Here is a 17,883-nt window from a genome sequence, read left to right as displayed (position 1 = left end):
TGGTATACCTAATAGTGTGTGTGCAGTATGTGCACTCTTCTGTACAGTACAGTGTGCATGTCTGTTCACAGTATACAGTATTTCTTGCATAGTGCGTGCGTGTGTGTGCGCCCACACGCGCGGGGGGTTGAGGGGCCAAGACCATGTCAGGCCCAGGGGGCCAAAATTTCTTAATCCGCCCCTGGTTGTGCGTCATCGTTCCTTATCAAATGCGTCAATGTCTTGTTTTGCTTTTCCTATCTGTTCCATAACAACTCGAATTCTGTAGACAGTCAACACATTCTATAGACAGGTTGGCACGACTTAATATTCACTTTTGTCCCACAACTGCTCCATTCAATGGCACAAAAATACAAGAGTATTGAAAATGAGCGGACATTCTTAAAAGACAAGAAATATAGGTCAAAAGGTCAGAAATTCTACTACAGTGGCTTGTACAGCCCTTTGAGACACTTGTGATTTAGGGCTATATAAATAAACATTGATTGATTGATTGATTGATTCCCTCCACCGATCCTCCACAACATCCGCAGTTGAGGTCAGCAGAACACCATCCTCACCATACACGGTGTTGATAGTGCACTGCTTCCCCTTCCTGAGGCGGCGGATGGTGGTCCAGAATCGCTTCGAAGCCGTCCGGAAGTCGTTTTCCATGGCTTCCCCGAACTCCTCCCATGTCCGAGTTTTTGCCTCCGCGACCGCCGAAGCCACACACCGCTTGGCCTGTCGGTACCTGCCCGCTGCCTCAGGAGTCCTATGAGCCAAAAGAACCCGATAGGACTCCTTCTTCAGCTTGACGGCATCCCTCACCGCCGGTATCCACCAACGGGTTCTAGGATTACCGCCACGACAGGCACCAACTACCTTGCGGCCACAGCTCCAATCAGCCGCCTCGACAATAGAGGTGCGGAACATGGTCCACTCGGACTCAATGTCCAGCACCTCCCTCGTGACATGTTCAAAGTTCTTCCAGAGGTGGGAATTGAAACTCTCTCTGACAGGAGACTCTGCCAGACGTTCCCAGCAAACCCTCACAATGCGTTTGGGCCTGCCAGGTCTGTCCGGCATCCTCCCCCACCATCGCAGCCAACTCACCACCAGGTGGTGATCGGTAGAAAGCTCCGCCCCTCTCTTCACCCGAGTGTCCAAAACATGAGGCCGCAAATCCGACGACACAACTACAAAGTCGATCATGGAACTGCGGCCTAGGGTGTCCTGGTGCCAAGTGCACATATGGACACCCTTATGTTTGAACATGGTGTTCGTTATGGACAATCTGTGACGGGCACAAAAGTCCAATAACAAAACACCGCTCGGGTTCAGATCCGGGCAGCCATTCTTCCCAATCACAGCTCTCCAGGTTTCACTGTCGCTGCCAACATGAGCGTTGAAGTCCCCCAGGAGAACGAGGGAATCACCCGGGGGAGCACTCTCAAGTACTCCCTCGAGTGAATCCAAAAAGGGTGGGTACTCTGAGCTGCGGTTTGGCGCGTAAGCGCAAACCACAGTCAGGACCCGTTCCCCCACCCGAAGGCGGAGGGAAGCTACCCTCTCGTCCACCGGGTTGAACTCCAACATGCAGGCTCTGAGCCGGGGGGCAACAAGAATTGCCACCCCAGCCCGTCGCCTCTCACTGCCGGCAACGCCAGAGTAGAAGAGTGCCCAGCCCCTCTCGAGAGAACTGGTTCCAGAACCCTTGCTGTGCGTCGAAGTGAGTCCGACTATGTCTAGTCGGAACTTCTCCACCTCGCGCACTAGCTCAGGCTCCTTCCCCCCCAGCGAGGTGACGTTCCATGTCCCAAGAGCTAGCTTCTGTAGCCGAGGATCGGACCGCCAAGTGCCCTGCCTTTGGCTGCCGCCCAGCTCACATCGCACCCGACCTCTATGACCCCTGCTATGGGTGGTGAGCCCATTGGAGGGGGAACCCACGTTGCCTCTTCGGGCTGTGCCCGGCCGGGCCCCATGGGGACAGGCCCGGCCACCAGGCGCTCGCCATCGTGCCCCACCTCCGGGCCTGGCTCCAGAGGGTGTGTGTGTGTGTGTGTGTATATATGTGTATATATATATATTATATATATATAAACATATATGTATATAGGGTTAGGGTTAGGCCAATCTCTCCTTGAACACAGAGAAGACCAAGGAGATGATTATTGACCCACGGAGAAGGACTGCACAGTACACACCTCTGCACATAGGGGGGGCAGAGGTGGACAGGCTGAAAACCTTTAAATTCCTCGGGACCCACATCAGCGAGGACCTCACCTGGGATCACAACACCCAACAAACAATAAAGAAAGTCCAGCAGCGACTGTACTTCCTAAGAAGGCTGAGAAAATTTGGCATGCCACCCAAAATTCTCAGCAACTTCTATAGAAGTACGGTTGAGAGTGTCCTTACCAGCTCAATCACGGTCTGGTATGGAAACTGCACTGCTAAGGACAGGAAGGCACTCCAGCGAGTGATTAAAACTGCTCAGTACATATCCGGAGCAGCATACAGGACATGTACTCTACCAGGGCCACTAGGAGAGCACACAAAGGACAGTACACACCCCCAGCACAGTCTCTTCAGCCTCTTACCATCAGGCAGACCATACAGGAGCCTGAAATCCAGGACTACGAGACTGACAAACATTTTCTACCCACAGGCCATCAGGCTTGTGAATGCTAACTTGTGAATGCTAGCTACCCCCCGTTTTACTTTTATTATTTGAACAAAAGACAGGTACCATGACCACCCCTGAACTGTGAACCATCACTGTAGACACTTTTCACCTTTCATCACTAAAGACACTTTTAACTGCTGCTGTGACCAAATGTCACCTGCATATTTATACTGCAATCAGAATGTGCAATAATGTTATGTTACTTACTGTGCCTTGTATATAACATTTCCTTTTATTTTTATTTTAGCTAAGTACCGTGTGACTTGTTGAAGGGTGGACTAGCAAAGTAAGATTTTCATTGTACGGCAAACTGTCTGTTTTAACTGTGCATATGACAATAAACAATGTTGAATCTTAAGGGTCCAGAGTTTGCCAACACGCATCATTTAGACATCATGTGTTCTTTAAGGAGACCGACACCCATGCGCTCCTTTACAAAAGCAGCTTCCACCCCAAGCACACTTTTGCGGGGTTGGTGAAATCACAACTTTTAAGGTTTCATAGGATCTGCACCAGGCGGGAGGACTTTTTGGAGGCCTTGAGGGCCCTCTTTTATGCCCTGAAGAGGAGGGGCTATTCCAGGTCCTTCGTCAGGCGACAGGTGAGGATCTTCTTGGACCGGAAGAGGCCTCCCCCTGGGACAACCATGATTCCTCTGATCACCACCTACTCTCCCACAGCCGTACAGGTCACCAGGAAGGTAAAAATCAACTTTCAGACCTTTGTGGAGAGTAGTGGGAGGCTGCTGAAGCACTATGTGGTGTCGGCCTTCCGAAAAACCCCCAATTTGAGTGATCTGCTGATCAGGGCCCGGGTCAGCTCATTTAGAGACCCGCCCTCTACTCGGAGGAACTCCCTTTTCTGCCACTCACCATGGTTTTTGAACCCCCACTACGGCAAAGTCTTTCAGCCGTTGTGCCGAGGTGACCGACACACTAAAAACTGTGTTTACGTGGTTCGTTGTCAGTGATGTGGTAGTATGTACATGGGCGAGACTGGCAACACCCTTGCCATGAGAGTCGCCCAGCACAAGTACAACATCGTTCGACAGAAAAATATGAACACTCACCTGGTTCAGCTCTTTGTCCGACACGGGTGGTCTTCCGTCCGGGCAACAGTCGTTGAAACTGATCCCAAATGGAGCGTCGCCCAATGCTATAGGGCGGAGCTTCTTTGGATCACCAGGTTGGGCACGAGGCATCCGGGAGGCCTCAATGAGGCGTGAATGTGAGCCCGTCGGATTGTCGATGGACCGTGCACATCCCCCATTTACTTATTTTCTTTATTTTTCTTCTATCCTCCCACCCCCTTTGTGCCTAACCCTAACCATTTTTCTTCCCTTATTCTTTGGCTTCTCTAGCCCTACCCCTACCCCTAACCCTAACCCAAGCACACAAGGCATGATTGGCAAAAAAGAAGGACATTTAAACTGCAGATGATTTTATTTGACTTGATAGCCCAATAGGAGAATCACCATCAGGTACAGGAGACCACAGGTAACTCAGAGGTGTTCCAGGGTCTTCATTCTTCATCCTGCCCTTTCTTTGTTAAGAGAATGAAAATAAAATATTAGTTGAGGAATTTACTTACACTTTTTTGTTGAGAATACTGGTAGGACTGTTCTTCATATAGTCTGACGTTGTGATTTACTGCAGACATTTTGTAAAAACAATTTCTCTCCATTTCCCTGCTCGTCCAAGTGTTTAGAGTTGCTCCCTTTGAGTCAAGTCATCTTCGTGCACCATCACGGGCAACAGGATTGTTTTTAATAAGTGTGTGAATTCGACAAGGCATTCACACATGTAAGATTGTACACCAAAACAATATATTTATCCATTTTTATTATTTTTTATTATTATTTATTTGTATTCATTAGTAGTCCACAGCCCACAGTTTTCATCCGAACAGAACGGTTTGAGTATCCAAACATTTGGCTCGACCAGGAAACGTGAGCTGCATCAAAAGGTTAAAAAAAAAATATCCGGTACTACCCGGCATTCCTGGACATTTTTCTATTGAAAATGAATGGGCCATTTTTCGAACTTGCAAAATTCCCACATTTTTCAACCGATTGGAACCGTTCCACCAGCCATACACTTCACTCACCTTGGACAATCACACTACTAATTTCCAAGCTCAAAAACCTTCCAGGAATTTCCAGATTTCCCTGTTTTCAAAAGCTCTATTTACACCTCTTCCTGGAAATGTTTTAAAGTCCACATTTTTCAAACTATTCCAACCATTCCACTTTGAAAACATTTGTTTTAGTCAGGACAACAAATTGCATTTATTTTTTTCATACAAATTCCCGGTTTTCCAGGAATTCCGAAATACCCCTTGTCATTTCAAACTGTTACTATGTCGCCATTTTTCAACTTAATCGAAAAATTCCAACACTGACCTATTAATATCTTCTGGGACAATTGTGCTCGTATCAATATTTACAAAAATATCTGGCTTTCCCGAAATTTCCAGGAATTTCCCATTGAAATGATTGGACGTATTCATAATTATACAATGCCATAAATTCTCAAAATGTTGCGCTATTTTTTATCCGATTCTGACCTTTCAACCTTCAACCCACACTACTCTACCGATATGTCGAACGCAAAACATATTTTCACTTTCCCAAAATTCTTGGTTTTCCTGGAATTCACACTGTTAATGCTACCGCGGACTGTGAAAAGTGCGATTTGATATGCCGGAACTTGCTCTGTGGTACAATCATCCAAAATCGGGATTCAAATTTGATTAACCGTGCAGCCCCAACCTTGTCTCTCTCACTAAAAGTTAGATTCACTTCAACCATGACCCGGAACAGGATAGAAAATGGATGAATGGATGCCTTTATGGGTTGTATCAGTGGTGTCCAAACTGCGGTCCGGCGGCCAAGTGCGGCCCGCCAGCCTCTTCAACTTGGCTGCGAGACGGCATGAGTTAAAGGAAGCATGGCACCTCGGAGTACTTTCAAATGAATCTTAAACATCAGGCAGTCTCTGAATGCTACATGTTAGCTGCCATCTTGTGGGCAATGTGAGTAAATCAGATCATTTCCCTTGAAAGTAATTAGAAATAATAGCAGAGCATTTACACATACGACACAATCCTAACAACTTTCTCTAGTCATGGTGCAAAAAAAAAAGGTCATAAACAGTTTGCAATAATTCAAGCTAATCATTCAAGAACATAGAGAACTTCAAGGACTGACCTTGGACCCTACATCACGACTCTTGGCCCGTAACTTGTTGACCTGAGACTCCGCGATGTCAGCTCTTTCCTCAGCCTCGTCCAGTTCGTGCTGAATCTTACGGGACTTGACAAGGTTGCTGTTGGCTTGTTCTTCCTATCGAAACATTGTCATCGTTGTGTTACTAACAGTCAATAGTCAGCCAAGAGGTCACAGGAATCCAATTGGTAGAACATTATGTTATGAATGCTTATGTGCATGTCTACTTGCTGGATGTCATTGACATGATGCATCCATAAACATCAGTTCTACAGTTAGACTGCACATTTGTATACACAGTTGTGCTTACAGCTTCCTCAGCAGTCCTCTTGTATGATTTGACTTTCAACTGCAGCTTATCCACCAGATCTTGCAGACGGGCAAGGTTCTTACGATCCTCTTCAGTCTGAAGACAAAGGAATCTCAAATGTTTGTCATCTTGTACGGAAATGATTCATGCACTTATGATTCTAATCGTACCTGGTAAGTTAGCTCTTTGATGCGCCTCTCATACTTTCGCATGCCCTTCACAGCATCGCTAGACTTTCTCTGCTCAACTTCTACTTCACCCTCAAGTTCTCTGATCTGTGAGAAGGACAGGAGGATGCAGGGTTTCAGGATTTTAATGTTCTATTTGTAATATGGTCTGTATTTGTGTTTAGGGTTTCATATGTATTGTTTTTTACAAACAATGTTCTAAAAGTTGTGACTCTTACCCTGGCCTCGAGTTTCTGCACCTGCTTCTTGCCTCCCTTCATGGCAATTTGCTCGGCTTCATCCAGACGGTGCTGCAGGTCTTTGATGGTTTGCTCCATGTTCTTCTTCATACGCTCCAGGTGAGAACTGGTGTCCTGTTCTTTCTTCAGTTCCTCTGCCATCATGGCAGCATCAGTGATGGCCTTCTTGGCCTTCTCTTCAGCATTCCTGCACTCCTGGACTGCATCTTCTACTTCGCTCTGAAGTTGAGATAAATCAGCCTCCAGTTTCTTCTTTTGGTTTAACAGGCTGGTGTTCTGATTAAAAGAAGAGGTGTGTGTTTCAGGTTGAGTTCACCAAAAAGAAAAAGACCTGAGATACATTTGGGATAGGAGTTACTTGTGAGTGCAGTAGCTGCACCCTCTCGCTAACATCCAGCAACTCTTGCTCAGCAAGTTTGCGACTTCTCTCAGTTTGCTCAAGAGCAGCCCTCAGTTCTTCCAGCTCGGCCTGAATGAGGTTGTTACGTCTCTCCACAATGGCGATGTTCTCTTTAAGATCATCGTTGGCACGAAGAGACTCATCAAGTTGGATTTGAGAATCCTTGAAGGTGAAATGTTTTTTGTGAAAATTGTTTGCAGCATATGGTGTACTATTTAGTTTTATTTCACCTAACTCATACCTTCAGGTGTGCATGAACAGATTTGAGTTGTTTCTGAGCTTCAGCTGCCTGTCTGTTGGCCTGACTCAGTTGAATCTCCATCTCATTGAGGTCTCCCTCCATCTTCTTCTTCAAACGGAGTGCCTCGTTCCTGCTTCGGGTCTCAGCCTCAAGTGAGCTCTGAAGGTTGTCCACTACTCTTTGTTGGTTTCTCTTCGCTTGTTCAATCTCTTCATCTTTCTCAGCCAGCTTGCGCTCAATGTCGGCCTTCACCTGACTGAACTCAAGCTGGACTCTGAGAATCTTTCCTTCTTCATGCTCCAGAGAGGCCTACAGAAATAAAAACAATACTTTGTAGTGGCATCTAGTCCAGGGCAGAACTGTGCATAAAGACAGTATGGACAACTGTGTTTCAGAGTTGGTCCAAAACATGGCGCCCTGTAGTCATGTGAGGGGCTTTTGACCAATCAGAGAGAGTATGACCAGATGATCCCTTAAATAAATGGTCAAAAGCCTGTCACGTGACTACAGGGCATCTTGTCGGAAACCGAGCATCCATACTCTCTCTATAGGCGGCTCTGCTCCAAGGGTCAACAACATGCATATTTAGATTGAGCTATTTAAAGTAAGGAGAGTTGTATGTTCTGCATTAGACAACATACCTCTGCCTCTTCCAGAGCTGTTTGGATGTCGGACTTCTCCTGCTCCAGCTGCTTTCGAATCTTCTCAAGCTCATGGATACTCTTTGCACCCTCACTGATTTGTTCAGTGAGATCCGATATTTCCTCTTTGCATAGAAATCAAATATTTATCATTCATATTAAATGTTTTCCAAATACATTTAAAAAAAAATGAATTCAAACTGACTGACCTTGTAAGTTCTTGTTTTCTCTCTTCATAGTCTCCAGATGCTCAATAGATTCCTCATAGGAGTTCTTCAGTTTGAAGAGCTCTGTGCTCAGAGACCTTGCCTCCCTTTGAGAGCTTTCCAACTCTGTTTGAGACTCCTCATACTTTTGTTTCCACTCTGCCAGGACCTGACAACAGAGAGTCAGTGCAATCAAATGTTGGAATTACTTTCAATAACACTTGTTGGCAGAAATGTGTTTAAACCTTGCCTTGTCAAAGTTTCTTTGCTTCTTGTCCAGGGCAGCAGCAGCGGCGTTTGACCGCTCCACATCCACCATGAGGTCTTCAATCTCATTCTGCAGTCTGTGTTTGGTCTTCTCCAGAGAGGAACATTTAGCATTCACTGCTTCCACGGCCTCCTCGGCATCCTGCAGACGCTGAGCCAGCTTCTTCCTACATTGTCATCGACAGTCTTTAGTTTACAGTACAAGTTGTGCCATTTATTTAAAGTGATTTGACATACTTAGCCTCCTCCAACTCTTCAGTCCTCTGGATGGCATCAGTTTCATACTTAGTTCTCCACTGAGCCACCTCAGAGTTGGCCTTGGACATGCCACGCTGCAGTTCAGCCTTGGCCTCCTGCTCCTCCTCATACTGCTCTCTGAGGAGGTCACAGTCATGGCGAGAAGACTGCACAGCATGGGCTAAGGCGTTCTTGGCCTAAGAAAATACATTTGATATGCTTCATGATGTTGCAATACCAAATTTTCCCCACAAGGATATGTCTTACCTTGACCTCCTCTTCCAGTTGTCGTTTCAGGTCTTCAATTTGTTGAGTGTTGGACTGTTTTCCTCGAGTTAGTTGAGACACTAGGGAATCCTTCTCCTCCAGTTGCCTAGAAAGTTCACCTAATTTTCAGAGAAGATTCATTTAGGTGTTGATTTCTGTGAAGCAACAAATTGTTTTTGTATTCTTAAAATACCATTCTCAGTTTGGAGTTTTGCTTTGTGCATGGCAAAGTCATTGATGGTACGTTGTCCTTCTTCTGCCTTTGTTCTATATTCATTCATCTGATCTTCCAGTGACCTGCACATTTTCTCCAAATTGTTCTAGAAAAAAAAATACAGCAAATTCTATTGAAATATGTAACTGTTGGTTGGGAGCAACTAAAACAATATAAAACATCACTACTGAGGTATCTTGACTTTGTTAATAGTGAACATTGACGCAACCTCTTAAACTCTGGGCTTGACATAAAGAAACCTGTTCGAGAGCAGGCAGACATTGTACAGTGTAGACAGAACATGAACACCGATGGATCTCCAGACTAACTTTCTATGGGGAGGGCCGGCTCAGTTTGGGGCCAGAAAAAAAATACGAGCAACAATAATTTTGTCATTTTTATTTTTAGAATATAAAACTATATAATATTGTCTGTACATCTGTTATGTTGCAGTCAAATTAAATGATGGTTACTGTAGATGTGAAAATGTGCATACATCTTTTTACTTCTGGAAAAGGTTGATTGTGTGGTGAAGTTCAGCGGAAGACAAACTAAATGCTAAATGTTAGTGTTGTGTTTTATAAAATTATATTACAAATTATTTTATGCTGGTCTCAGACTGGTTGCTTAAATTTACATACATCCATTTAGTGGCTGTGATATTTTTCAAAAATTGGTTTAGTTGAGCGTTTTTGCTGATGTTCCTCCAACTTGATTCAAACGTTGTGTAAAAGTTAGCATACCAACCATGTGGCCCCCAAGACTGGGGTCCCGTGATTTTAAAAGATACCGCAGCTACCTTGATCAGCATGACCTATTATAAATCCACCACATTAGGAGATTCCAGACTACCCATTTACGTTGTGTTTGATAGGTTTGATGTTCCCAAAGAATTGATATAAACAAATGTTGCAGATGAGTAAATGACAGACTCAATGTTATAAAACTTACCTTAGCTTTGACAAGGTGTTCCATGTTGGAAACAACGTCATCCAGTTCCAGCCTGAATTCGCTCTTCTCCTTTTCCAGTTTCTGCTTGACTCTCTGCAGGTTGTCGATCTGCTCCCCCAGGTCAGCGACGCTGTCGGCTTGTTTCTTTCTCAGTGTGGCGGCGGTGGATTCATGCTGCAGAGTGGCCTCTTCAAGGTCTCTGCGCAGTTTCTGAAACTCGGCCTCCCTCTTCTTGTTCATCTCAATCTGGGCAGATGTTGCTCCACCAGCCTCCTCCAGCCTCTCACTGATCTCCTCCAGCTCCCTGGCCAGGTCTGCTCTCTGCTTCTCCACCTTGGACCGAGCAGCTCGCTCTGCCTCAAGCTCTTCCTCCAGCTCTTCGATCCGGGCCTGTGCCAATGGAACTTGATTACTACTTTCTTAACCCTAGACGGATCATAAGTGATACCACAGTTTTTGAGCCCTCTACATCATCAATGTAATTAGTTTTTTCCTAAAAAGCTTGACGTATCCAATCAGATGCATGCAATAAATGCATAATCCACAGGAGGGCAGTATGTGTCGTAACAGAATGATTCCACAAGATTGACACAAAGAAGAAACGAGTGACACCTGATTTTTGAAGAGAAACTTTGCCAAATTTGAAAGGGATAAAAAAAAGGTTGTTTTTTACTGACACATAAGTATGAACAAATAATCTGTGGATGCAATATGAAATTACTCAATATTGTATATTATATTTTATGGCAAAACTGTTTTTAAAATGTGTGTATCAAATTTGAAACAACAGGTATCTAGGTAATGGAACTCTGAGTTAGTCAATTGGCATTTTATTCATTATAAATAATCGAGCATCATACAGTCTTTTGATTTAAAAACAGAAGGTTTGCATTACACAATATGGTATATTTTGAGGTAAAATATACATATGAATTATTTTGTGGGGATCACTTGGTGTGAGTTGTGATGATAAATTATAGCTTTCTGATTTTGTATGAGAGAAAAGAAATCAATCACATAAAAAAAATACACAATGATGTTGACTTTGTCTGTGTTTTTTTTAAAGATATTTACAACATGGAAGATGCTTTCAAAATGATAACGAATGTGAGTTCAAGTGATCTGGAGCAGTTAGGGGAAGATGATGATGTTCTGTTTATGTTTGGAAATAACATGATAGAACTCTGTATCGCATTATGTTTTGGTTTGGTATACAAATGTAATAAAAATAATATTTTGTGACCGACTGTGTCAAATATGATACAAAAAAGTATAAATAAAACAATTTCAAAATTCAGAAGGACCAATAAAACACTAGTTTCAAATAATTGCCATTTTCTGTCAATTAATTAGTGGTTTCGGCTTTAAAGGGTTAAAGTATTTCTTTTTTTGTTATCATTTTTTTTCAAGATCATGACCAACAATTTTATGCTATAAAGTTAACTTTTTTATACAGAACAATTATGAAGAACAAAACATCCTGCAGTGAGGATTGATTGATTGATTGATTGATTGATTGATTGATTGAGACTTTTATTAGTAGGTTGCACAGTGAAGTACATATTCCGTACAATTGACCACTAAATGGTAACACCCCAATAAGTTTTTCAACTTGTTTAAGTCGGGGTCCACTTAAATTGGTTCATGATACAGATATATACTATCATATATACTATCATCATAATACAGTCATCACACAAGATAATCACATTGAATTATTTACATTATTTACAATCAGGGGTGTGGAGGGGGGGGGGGGATATGGACATCAAGTAGTGGACATAGAGAGAGAGAGAGAGAGAGAGAGAGAGAGAGAGAGAGAGAGAGAGAGAGAGAGAGAGAGAGAGAGAGAGAGAGCGAGAGAGAGAGAGAGAGAGATCAGAAGGCATAAGAAAAAGAAAAAGTATCTGCATTTGATTGTTTACATTTGATTATTAGCAATCCGGGGAGAATTGAATTATTTACATTATTTACAATCAGGGGTGTGGAGGGGGGGGGGGGGGGTATGGACATCAAGTAGTGGACAGAGAGAGAGAGAGAGAGAGAGAGAGAGAGAGAGAGAGAGAGAGAGAGAGAGAGAGAGAGAGAGAGATCAGAAGGCATAAGAAAAAGAAAAAGTATCTGCATTTGATTGTTTACATTTGATTATTAGCAATCCGGGGAGGGTGTTAGTTTAGGGTTGTAGCTGCCTGGAGGTGAACTTTTATGGCGGTTTTGAAGGAGGATAGAGATGCCCTTTCTTTTATACCTGTTGGGAGTGCATTCCACATTGATGTGGCATAGAAGGAGAATGAGTTAAGACCTTTTTTAGATGGGAATCTGGGTTTAACGTGGTTAGTGGAGCTCCCCCTGGTGTTGTGGTTATGGCGGTCATTTACGTTAAGGAAGTAGTTTGACATGTACTTCGGTATCAGGGAGGTGTAGCGGATTTTATAGACTAGGCTCAGTGCAAGTTGTTTAACTCTGTCCTCCACCTTGAGCCAGCCCACTTTGGAGAAGTGGGTAGGAGTGAGGTGGGATCTGGGGTGGAGGTCTAGAAGTAACCTGACTAGCTTGTTCTGAGATGTTTGGAGTTTAGATTTGAGGGTTTTGGAGGTGCTAGGGTACCAGGAGGTGCATGCGTAATGGAAAAAGGGTTGAACGAGAGTTCCCGCCAGAATCCTCAAGGTGCTTTTGTTGACCAGAGAGGAGATTCTGTAGAGAAATCTCGTTCGTTGGTTAACCTTTTTGATGACCTTGGTAATGGCCATATAGCCTAAAATCTTTCTTTTAAACATTATTTTATTTGGTATCTGGTAATCATGACACCATTTTAAAAGGGGTTACAAAGGCCCCTAATTACTGTTGTATGCAGTAATATTGTGTCATTTCATGGATCGATATGATCATCTACTTCTTAATGTACTGTTAATATCTGGTTATTTTGTAGTTATAACATGGTACTATCTACACTTCTGTTCAAATGTAATGCACTCTCTTCTCTTTCAATACTTTAGTTTTGGGTGATGCTACAAATCTGGGTAACTATGAATCCAGTAGGGCAGTATTGGTCATACCAATGCTGATATTTAATAAGTTCAAGATTATTCAATTATACCATTTTTGATGACAATTACAATCAGACAAAAACATTGTCAATTAAATATTAAAATTATTTCCTACTTTTGGATCTGATTTAAAACCTTTGGGTTTTTTGCCCCTATAGTCCTCCCTTGTCCAGGGACTTATTTGCAGAGTTTGTAGACAATAACAATAAAGATTTTGTGATATGGATATTGATCTAATCACTGTAGTACTAATTGAATAGTACTTGGCGTCGTTATCATCAACATTTGTGTCGATCCGCCCGCCGCTTCGAGCTCTGTTTTAGCTGCTAGCGCCGGTTAGCATGGCTTATCGTATCCCCCTACAACGGCTAACGTAGCATGTTTATCCGCTCTCATCCATACTCGTAACAAACCTATCTTGTTTGCTGCCACAGATTACTGACTTTGAAGAAGCTTTGGACTGTGGAAGGACGTTAGCCATTATTTTGCTAGCAAAGACGCATCAGTTGATCGTGCTAACGCTGTTTACGTCTTTTCTCGTCTCTATTTAGCTGAGCTATTTGAGCCTTTTTATATACAGAACAATTGTAAAGAACAAAACAGGAAGAAGTATTGTTATTGTCAAGAAAACCTGGCTGGCTAACAACAGAGGAGTTTTATAGCATTTTGATCGGTGACCTAATAAAGTGTATTCGTTATTAATAAAGGCTCATAAACATGTTTTTTCAAAACCATATGTTTGTATTTCATTTATGAAATATATCATATGACACCATATTTTTAAAAGGATGGAAATTTTACCTGCAACTCCTTCAGTTTTTTCTGGAGTTGAGCACTCATGGTCTGCTCATCCTCTATTTTGGCAGAAAGCTGGTTAATTTCAAAATCCTTCCTGTGGAGACACAGACAAATCAAGGGAGTGTACAAATGGGGGGTCTGGTCTGGAGCCCCGAAAGGGGCGTGGCAAAGTAGCTTCAGGCCTATTGGTCGGAGGAAGGCTCAGGAAGTGCTCAGTCCAGACATGCATCCATGTTATGTGCGGGTCACGGAAGGAGAAATCCTGTCTCTGGGTGGAAGGCGGGTTACACCCTGAACTGAACCCTGAACTGATCGGCAGCCATTTGCAAGGGACACATAAACAAACATTCACAGGGATCCAAACTCCACATAGAGATGCCCAAACTAATCCTCCTCCTAACTGTGGGGTCAACGAGTTAACCACTAGGTCAGTAATTCAAGACCTGTGCCGTGGAGCCTCCATTTACCAAACCCTCTGTATGCAAACTTTTCGATTTATGTCTCTGTGTGCTGGCAGCCATTTTGCGCTTGCTGGTGTTGAAGAGAGCGACGAAGCGGGCTTCGCACCACAGCAACTTTTTAGTTGTGATGAGACCGGACTTTCCTGGAAAACACTTCCAAAGCCGACTTATATCACAGTTTTATCTCAGTATGTCTACCTGGATTTTGTCCTGTCTTCCTACTCAGGGTTCCCACAATGTTAAAGTTGTTATTATTTTTACATTCCAGTGTTCCTCAGAGGGAGCCGTCTGCACCCACCAGGGGTCTGATGACCTCCTGGTAAAGACGGCTCCTGTGATGGTGTTTGCTCACCTGGCTCCTCTGTACTCTGCCATGTATTCATTTGTTCTTACATGTGTGTGTGAGTGTGTGTGTCGGGTATTTGTGTGTATGTGTGACAATGGGATATTGTTTTTAAGTCTGTAAAGCACTTTGTTGCATTTCTTCTATGTATGAAAATTGAGAATGAGTTTGATTGAAAAAATACAACCTGTTGTTCACACGGCCAACCTCCCTGCTCCTTTCTCTCCTCTTGGCTCTTTTGCCATTGTTACAGTAAAGTGGATTTGGCTTTTTAAAATGTTTACAATCATAGAATATGGTTGTTAAAGTGAAGGGTTTTTGTCATTTCTGGTCTTTTGTGAGGGACTTGTGGTGTGTGTGCATACAGGACAGTTCAGATTGTTCTTGTTAATAGAGACAGTTGATCCATCACTTCCTTATGTGTGTTTATTTACAGTACTGAATAGTGTTGTTTTCTTAGTGTACAAACATCCACCTGCGTCATTATACAAAACCCTGTTTAAAAACAAATGAGGTTCATAAATCGAGCTGTAAGCCCAAACCGCTTACTTTTTCAGCCTCTCTTCGAGTTGCTGCTTGTCATTTTCCAGGTCCATAATACTCTCCTGAGCTAATTTAAGGTCCCCTTCAAGCTTTCGCTTTGCTCTTTCAAGGTCCATCCGCACTTTCTTCTCTTGCTCGAGGGACCCTTCCAGCTGTTGGAGGCCAGACACGACTGCTTTAGTTGCCATTGATTGTTACCACAGTTGACCTTGCATCGGGTATGTTCCTTACGTCGTCCACTTGCTGCTCCAGTTTGGACTTGGCCTTGGTCAGAGTGTTGACTTTGTCTTCTTCACTCTGAAGGTCATCCAGGGTTTGCTGATGAGCTTCTTGCAAGGCTTTCTTCTCCTTGGTCAGCTTGGCAATGATTTCATCCAAAGCTGCCATTTCCTCGGTCAGGTTCTTCACCTGCGAGCAATGCAGCAGTTTCAAGTTTTAGCTCATGCGTCAATGTGCTTTGGAGATGAAACCATAACAGTATTGTTTTTCAACTATAAGGCGCACTTACAATCCTTTTTTTCCCTCCAAAATCGACAATGCATCTTATAGCCCGGTGCGGCTAATGTACGGATTCATTCTGGTCATGCTTACCGACCTGGAAGCAATTTTATTTGGTGCAAGATGTACTGATAAGTGTGAGCAGTCACTCGCAAGAGATATGTGTGGACTGCGGGTTGACGCCTGTTCAATAAGTACCCGTAAGCAAGCAACACCAAAACTATGACATTTTATTGAGAATAGAGAACATTACTCAAAAATTTGTCAAAATGTTTCAGTAAGACTTCGGTAAACTACGAAGCCACACCGCTTGATGGAACGCAGAGCATTACGGCTACCATAGTCAGACGTACTGTGCTTCAACATATTATAGATAGATAACAAAGTTCCGTTGTACTTGTGCAATGACAATAAAGACCTATCTATCTATCTACTATGGTGTGTGTATAAAGACCCCAAAATAGCTTTATCTGGCGTTTTGATTCGCAACATTATGCAAAAGCAACTTTTCTTACATATTCGTACCTGCTGATGTGTATGCGGGATCTGCATAAATCCGGAAAATGTGCTCGTGTCCGCCATTGTAGTCCGCCTTGGAGTCAATTAGCTCCTTTGTTTTCTTTGTCCTCTTATTGTGGGGCATTCATCCTCCACTGTTGCAATTAGACTTAGACTTCATTTTTATTGTCATTCAAATTTGAACTTTACAGTTCAGATAAGAAAGACATTTTGTTGCATTAGCTCATGGTAGTGCAGGATAAAAAAGCAATAAAGGTGCAGATATAAATAAATAGATTACTGTGCACATAAATATATTGCACTTTTTCATAGGCATCCACGTTTATGGATGTATGTTATATTGTCTTTTTATTCCAGCGAGTTAATCCATTTGGGGGGGGAATTGGGGGGATAATTATGATGCGTTCAAGAGTCTTACGTCAGTAGACTCGCTATGGAAGCGCTAAAAACTACCGGTACAATAAAGACGACAGGGAAAAGACGCTGTCGAAGTGGAGGCACGTGAATAAGACTGCCCAAAAAGCGGCTTGAAGATGGCCTGAAAAACATAATCTAAGCAACATTTTGAGCAAAGAACTACCATGACATGTTATGTAGACCACAAGGAAGAGTTTACATGTAGAAATCCTAATATGAGCCCTTTAATGCGCCTTATAGTCGGGAGCGGTCCAGAAAATCCAGCACAGTATATACAGTAGATGAAATTGTACCTTGTTTTCAGTCGCATGCTTCTCCTTCTCCACTTTTGCGAGGGTTAACTCCAAGTCATCTATGTCTTTCTTCAGCTCAGAGCACTCGTCCTCCAATTTTCTCTTCTTAGCCGTCAGTTCAGCATTCATCTCTTCCTCATCCTCCAGTCTTTCAGTCAACTCTTTGGTTTTTCCCTCCAGTTGGATTTTGTTTTTTATCAGGCCCTCACATCGTTCTTCAGCATCACACAGATTGTCTTGCTCCTGTCACCATCAAATGCACATTGTGATGAGTTGGCATGCTCTGTGTTGTCAGTACCAAACCATTAGTAGACCTACAGCCTGAACTTGGAGCTGCAGGTCGTTCTTCTCTTGGAGAAGTGAGACCATCTTTTCCTCCAGTTCCTTCTTCCGGGCTTCTGATTTGGCGTAAGCCTCTTTCAGTTTCATGAACTCATCCTTCATGTTGGCCATTTCTTTTTCCGTTTCTGCTGATTTGAGGAGAGGTTTGATCTTGAAATACATCTTCATCCAAGGCCAATTCTTGACCCCCATGAAGGCACGGATGTTCCACTGGATCACAAGGAGGGCATCCCTGTGGACAACAGAAGGTCGTGGTTTGAATCTGGCTTTTACAAGGATAATTCAGGTGGTACTACTTTTTTTAGTCGTGAAGAATCATTTTGGACTTTACCTCCGCTCGACTATCTTCTGGAACTCAATTCTGGCTAGAAGACCTCTTGACCGAGATTGGATTCCAGTGATGATCAGCGCTAATCGATCATCTCTCATTTCTTCAAGCTGACCCAACAGCCCGGCTTTGAAAAACACCTTCATTTAAAAAAGAATTATTGGTGTGTGCATTAGTGATGTGCGGATCAATACTGAAATATCGATACCAGATCTTTATGCTCTAATATCCACCCTCAA

The 17,883-nt window shown here is 43.2% G+C and overlaps 1 protein-coding gene across 2 annotated transcripts in view; it reads right to left on the bottom strand.

Annotated features, from left to right (window-relative positions):
* Positions 1 to 4,105: 4,105 nt before the first annotated feature.
* The window catches only part of LOC133665144 (myosin-7-like), a 35,307-nt gene continuing 21,529 nt past the window's right edge, over positions 4,106 to 17,883 (bottom strand). For both annotated transcript variants that reach the window (XM_062070367.1, XM_062070366.1), the window contains 20 exons: positions 17,648 to 17,784; positions 17,293 to 17,548; positions 16,975 to 17,217; positions 15,479 to 15,655; positions 15,254 to 15,399; positions 13,904 to 13,994; positions 10,056 to 10,445; positions 9,084 to 9,210; positions 8,891 to 9,009; positions 8,624 to 8,820; positions 8,370 to 8,553; positions 8,123 to 8,288; positions 7,914 to 8,038; positions 7,273 to 7,581; positions 6,990 to 7,193; positions 6,611 to 6,907; positions 6,375 to 6,479; positions 6,205 to 6,300; positions 5,877 to 6,011; positions 4,106 to 4,210 (listed from right to left, as the gene is read on the bottom strand). In XM_062070367.1, the coding sequence (XP_061926351.1) occupies positions 4,190 to 4,210; positions 5,877 to 6,011; positions 6,205 to 6,300; positions 6,375 to 6,479; positions 6,611 to 6,907; positions 6,990 to 7,193; positions 7,273 to 7,581; positions 7,914 to 8,038; positions 8,123 to 8,288; positions 8,370 to 8,553; positions 8,624 to 8,820; positions 8,891 to 9,009; positions 9,084 to 9,210; positions 10,056 to 10,445; positions 13,904 to 13,994; positions 15,254 to 15,399; positions 15,479 to 15,655; positions 16,975 to 17,217; positions 17,293 to 17,548; positions 17,648 to 17,784 (3,525 nt within the window). In that variant the 3' untranslated portion in view covers positions 4,106 to 4,189. The remainder of the gene's footprint in view (positions 4,211 to 5,876; positions 6,012 to 6,204; positions 6,301 to 6,374; positions 6,480 to 6,610; positions 6,908 to 6,989; positions 7,194 to 7,272; positions 7,582 to 7,913; positions 8,039 to 8,122; positions 8,289 to 8,369; positions 8,554 to 8,623; positions 8,821 to 8,890; positions 9,010 to 9,083; positions 9,211 to 10,055; positions 10,446 to 13,903; positions 13,995 to 15,253; positions 15,400 to 15,478; positions 15,656 to 16,974; positions 17,218 to 17,292; positions 17,549 to 17,647; positions 17,785 to 17,883) is intronic.

Source organism: Entelurus aequoreus, linkage group LG14, assembly GCF_033978785.1.
Source record: "Entelurus aequoreus isolate RoL-2023_Sb linkage group LG14, RoL_Eaeq_v1.1, whole genome shotgun sequence".
In the NCBI taxonomy this organism is placed as follows: domain Eukaryota; kingdom Metazoa; phylum Chordata; class Actinopteri; order Syngnathiformes; family Syngnathidae; genus Entelurus; species Entelurus aequoreus.
Note: the sequence above shows the minus strand (reverse complement) of the source record. Positions and strands in the feature narration are given on the sequence as shown.